The 4,955-nt window shown below is 37.6% G+C and overlaps 1 protein-coding gene across 1 annotated transcript; it reads right to left on the bottom strand.

Annotated features, from left to right (window-relative positions):
* Positions 1-483: 483 nt before the first annotated feature.
* Positions 484-4,650, bottom strand: G4 (UbiA prenyltransferase family protein). The gene is made up of 15 exons (XM_021434236.2): positions 4,406-4,650; positions 4,160-4,204; positions 3,966-4,054; positions 3,453-3,540; positions 3,084-3,169; positions 2,899-2,985; positions 2,767-2,832; positions 2,603-2,686; positions 2,443-2,504; positions 1,879-1,954; positions 1,729-1,791; positions 1,504-1,585; positions 1,319-1,395; positions 1,165-1,212; positions 484-875 (listed from the first exon to the last, which is right to left on the bottom strand). The coding sequence occupies exons 1-15, from the start codon at positions 4,521-4,523 to the stop codon at positions 813-815; spliced, it is 1,134 nt and encodes a 377-aa protein (XP_021289911.1). The 5' UTR covers positions 4,524-4,650; the 3' UTR covers positions 484-812.
* Positions 4,651-4,955: the final 305 nt, after the last annotated feature.

The following is a 4,955-nucleotide window of genomic DNA, read 5'->3' on the forward strand; positions in this document are numbered from 1 at the left end:
TTTTTCTTGTTGGTGATTTAGGGAGGAGCCGTGGAGGTCAGACGAGGAAGGAGCAACTGGGGCGAGAAGGGTACCAGGAGCTGGGAAGCAAAGGAGGCCAGACGAGGAAGGAGCAGATTGGAAGAGAATTGTACCAGGAAATGGGCCGAAAAGGTGGACTCAGCACCAAGGACAAGTCACGGGGTGAGGGTGGTCCTGATGAAGGAATCGACATTGGCGAGACCAAGTAGATTACCAGGGGTCTCTGCTCCGGCTGTGTTTGCCAATGTCTAATCTCATTGTTTTATAGGACTCTAGGTTTACTATTGTAAAGATGGTCTCTCTTTTTTTTCTTACTTTTTGTATGATGGGCAGCTTTTCTTCTGGTTCTAATGGTTGAGTGGCATGGCATGTTGCCTTAGAGGTTTTCACTGCACCAGGTACCTCTCTTTTCTGTATCCTTTTGACAGTGGAATGAATGATGTTTTTACTTTGGAGTAAGAGTAATTGTGAAGAACCAAAACCCCTAAAATTTTCACGAAGTGTGTACAAGCGAACAAAACAAAAGCTTCATTGCCATTAACAGCAAAAAGAGAAAGAAAAGGCAAAAAAACAAAGGAGAATCAGCATGACCAGCCTTATTACCATGGGAAAACCAGAAAGAACCAGCCATTGGACGCGTGGAAGTTCACATAATTTAGATACTACATTTTGAGCAAAGCTGCTTTCATTCGGTGGCTTTTTTTGATCGATCAACAATTTACAGTGCTCACCAGCTCCCTTCAAAAGTTTAATCGTTCATCTCCTACTTGTCCTCCGGCTGTAATATTTCATCAATGGCTAATTGCTAAAGCAGTCACCAGCAAACCAAGCACCAGGAATGGCTGTGCACTTGCCTGAAACACAAGAACAAGATTTAACGTTCGATGTAAAACAAGGCCAGGTCAGATGCATTATCAAATGACCTGTTTCTTTGAAACTACCCTGATCTTGATCCCTGTACAATTTTACAGATTGGAATACTAAGTATAACTCTGGTTAGGCATCGAGACATAGGTATACAAATATTACATTCAGGGGTGGAAGCTGGTTCACTTTGGTCATTAATTATGGCCATGATTATGGTAATATTCTTTATACTGTTCTATACATTGAGCAATGGACTTGACTCATCAGAAAATTTACCTGATACTTCACATCGTACTTGGCAGGATCTTTTAGGAAGTACTGGAACTGCAGCGGACAGGTATTGGTATGAGCATTAATCTCCATTAATCTCTTAGAAGGTAAGGAAAAAGCGGCACTAGAGTTTCTACAAGGCATCAAGAAATTGTTCTACCTGGAATACAACTTGTGGAACTATCAAAGCAAGAAGGGCAAGCGCATAATATGGCTTACCAGCTCCAAGAAGATAACCTGCAACCACCATTAGTATATATTAGCATTGATTTTAAACTTTCAAGAAGAAAGACACATTGGATTTTGTAATCTATCAGTTACTGAATATAAATTCCAGTGACATACCAGCTACAGATATTTGGGTTATGTCAATAGCACCAACACAAATCCATTTAGCCGTTTCAGCCCCAAAGGCTACTGGAAGTGACTGCTCAAGCATCATTACCATAGAACTATCAACTCCGCTTCTCTCAAGGATAATGCAGTAATATATTCAAAGAAGGCGAGGAGTGAGAAGAACTCATTATAGTCCCAAGGAATTAACTAACAATAATAATAAAGAGAGAAGACCTGTAAACCTAGAGCTTTGTCTCCTTCAATACTTTTGAAGTCATTAACAATGGCAATACCAAACTGCAAAGTGATACAACAAAAAGAAATTGTTATAGTCAAATCATGTATGCCTAGACAAGAAGGGAACATGCTAGGAAAAAAACATACCCCAGCTATGCTGTACAAGAGTGTGAGAACAATTATGTCTGGTGTAAGGGTCCCAAACAAAGCTTGACCAGCCCACCTACTCACAAGATTTGGAACAATGCTTGTCAGACAACAAAGTGAAAGTCCAGAATGTAGGTCACGTACTTCAGGACATAACCAAACAAAGTGAAAAGGCTAAATCATTTTGTATAGACTCATATTAGCAACATTAGAGATTATTCTACAGAAGGGACTGAACCTGCTAGACCTGCCCTCCAAAAGGGTATCTCAATAAATGGAAAAGGAATCACGACAGGTGAATTGATGGCAGTCCAATTTATGTTGTAGTTAGGATGCTCTATTTCTGTGGGACATTAGCAAAGATTTCAAAATCATATTGGGGAATAAGGAGGGCTAACAATTGTTGGAAATTCGATACAGGTATTTTAGGCCCTTCATGAACATTATTACTAAGGATAATGACTATTTGTCAGATTATAATCAAGCTGAACAAGCCCTGTAGTATATTTATAAAAAATATCCTGAACTATCCTCTTAAAAGTAGCAAAATAGAAGATATCACACCATGGCAAACTGATATAGCTTGCTCCAAGAGCAAAATTTCCAATCCAGCCATTTTGTTTCAACTGCAAGATATTTGGAATTTGGTCAGATCTAAGCACATTTTCTTCCATAAGAAGAAAGAAATTAGACAGGTCATAGTGGCAGCATGGAAGTGAACTACCTTTAAAGGAGGAGCAGAGTATATGTACGATAGCAAGGAACCTCCCAAAGCAAGGTAAAATACAATAGGGGTATCATGCCCTGCCTATAAAGAACGATTAGAACTGCTTTAATCTTGTATATCTTTTAGGAAAAGTATATACCAACTACTTGAAATTTACCTACCCAAACATCTAGTAAACCAGCTATGCCAATGCCTCCTAAGAGTAGCAACCAGATTTGGGTAATAACCTGTATGAAGCTTTCAATGAATATCATTTCTAATATGCACATAACACAATTTGTTACAGTACACACCTCATTCTCAGATATTGCCCCTGAAGGAATTGGACGATAAGGCTCATTAATTGCATCAATCTCTCTATCATACCAGTCGTTGAGAGTCTGAAAAGATAATATAGCCAGACCAATTTGCATTATTCAGGTTGAAGCTTGTTTTCATGTAAAAATCCAGACACACCTTTATCCATACGGGTTTATACCTGAGTATAGCCTGTGAGACATGGACCTGACATTATCATGCAGAGAATTGATCTGGCAACATCCTCCAAATTCCAGTGGAAGTTTCCTGCAATTTATAAAAATTATTTCAGGTGGTCCTCTAGTTAGTTCTCAAACTCTTTCATGCAACTTCTAATTGAGTTCAAGGACACAAGTAGCATTCATAAAAAATGAGATTTGGACAAATGACATTCACCAACTTGCAAAGATGCAGGCAGCCAGGCTAAAGATAACTAGATATCCTGAAACTTCCTCAAGATTTCTGGTGTAATTTCATACTCATAGGCATAAATAAAAGGATATTTCCAAACAGTAGACATGAACAAATTAAGTTAGAGATGAGAGAGTACCTGAAGCTGCAGCTCCGCAAACTACTCCCCATACCAAAGGAGGCCAAGTAACTGGTTTTGTAAGTTGAAGACGAATCTTCCATTTGTTCTGTATCATATATAACACCAAATAAGCAGCACAGCTTCAGACATTTCTAGGGAAGTAAGGCTAAAAGGTTATCATTCGAGCAATGAAACATAGTTCAAATAAGCATTTCCCATTCCTCTGGCTCTGTCTTAATTGGGTAAACATTCTGACGTTTCCCACCAACTGCCAACCATCAGTCAGTCACTAACCGTACTAAATGAATTCTATGTTAATGTTATGTAGCAGCTGTGCACTAAAGTATCAATGCAATAAATACAATAATTTATCAGCAAAAAATAATGGCGGTTGCTCTTCAAATAAGCATCAATTTTCTCTAAGTTGACACCTAAATTACAATTGCATTTCTAGACTATAATTGACGCATGAATAATTAAAAAAAATTAAAACTTGCGAGTACCAAATGGATCTGTATATAGAGGGCTTACAGTTTCTTGAGCGGCTCCTTTGATACCAAGAAGTTGGTTGAAACTTGACCCGCCACCGGCGGGCGCCTTATCCGGTGCCTTAGATTTCACTGCCAAAATAAATATCCACATAAAAAATCAAAATTTAATTGAAAAAAGAAGTTTATACAGGAATTACAATTATTTTAAAGGCTCAAAAAGAAAAAAAAAAAAACCTTCGTTTGTATCAGTGTCCGCTGCTCTCACGGACAATTTCCGTCCTGAGAAAAGTGAAAAATTAAATAAATTAAGTCCGAAAAAGCTTCATCGAGGATAGGAAACGCAAGGCAATGGAAAATCGAAGCGATAAGAGCTATAAATTGAACTCTTGCTTAAAGATGGTGCTACTTAAAATTTCAAATTCCGTTTCCCTTCCAGCTACTCAAAGAGCAGAAAACAAGAGCAGGAGCGAGTTCACTCACTGGTGAAAGAGACGGAAGCGGGAGTTGAAACGGACTGAGTCGGGACTCGGAGGTGATTTTTGTTGCTGTAGATTCTGGATAGCCTTAAGGAAGAGACTGTGTTGAGTACAGACGACATTGAAGCGATTCAGCTTTGTATCCCCTTTTTTTAATTTATTTTTCTTTTTTAACTTTACTCTTTGAAGCTCAAAGGAGAGGGATGAAGGCCAGCGAGTGGACTTTGAAGTATTTCTGGTATAGTGATAACCCGGCTCCTACCTGCATATTATAGTTGCAAGGGGGAAAAAGAGAAGTTCTCTGGTACGAACAAACCTACCGTTTTCATCGTGTAACTATTGATTTTATTAAATTTTACCATTATACGTTTTTAATTTCATTGATTTCATTAATGCAAGGCATAAATTTCACTGATATTCGTTATTTTTAATCTAAAAATTAAAAAAATTAAAAATAAAATAACAAAGTTTGATAAAATTAAAATATAGTGACAAAATTTAAAATTAACTTATAATATAATAACAATTATAATCTTAATTTCTTTTTTCTTTTT

The sequence above is a fragment of the Theobroma umbraticum genome, unplaced genomic scaffold, assembly GCF_002168275.2.
Source record: "Theobroma umbraticum cultivar Fairchild unplaced genomic scaffold, ASM216827v3 scaffold_86.0, whole genome shotgun sequence".
Classification (NCBI taxonomy): domain Eukaryota; kingdom Viridiplantae; phylum Streptophyta; class Magnoliopsida; order Malvales; family Malvaceae; genus Theobroma; species Theobroma umbraticum.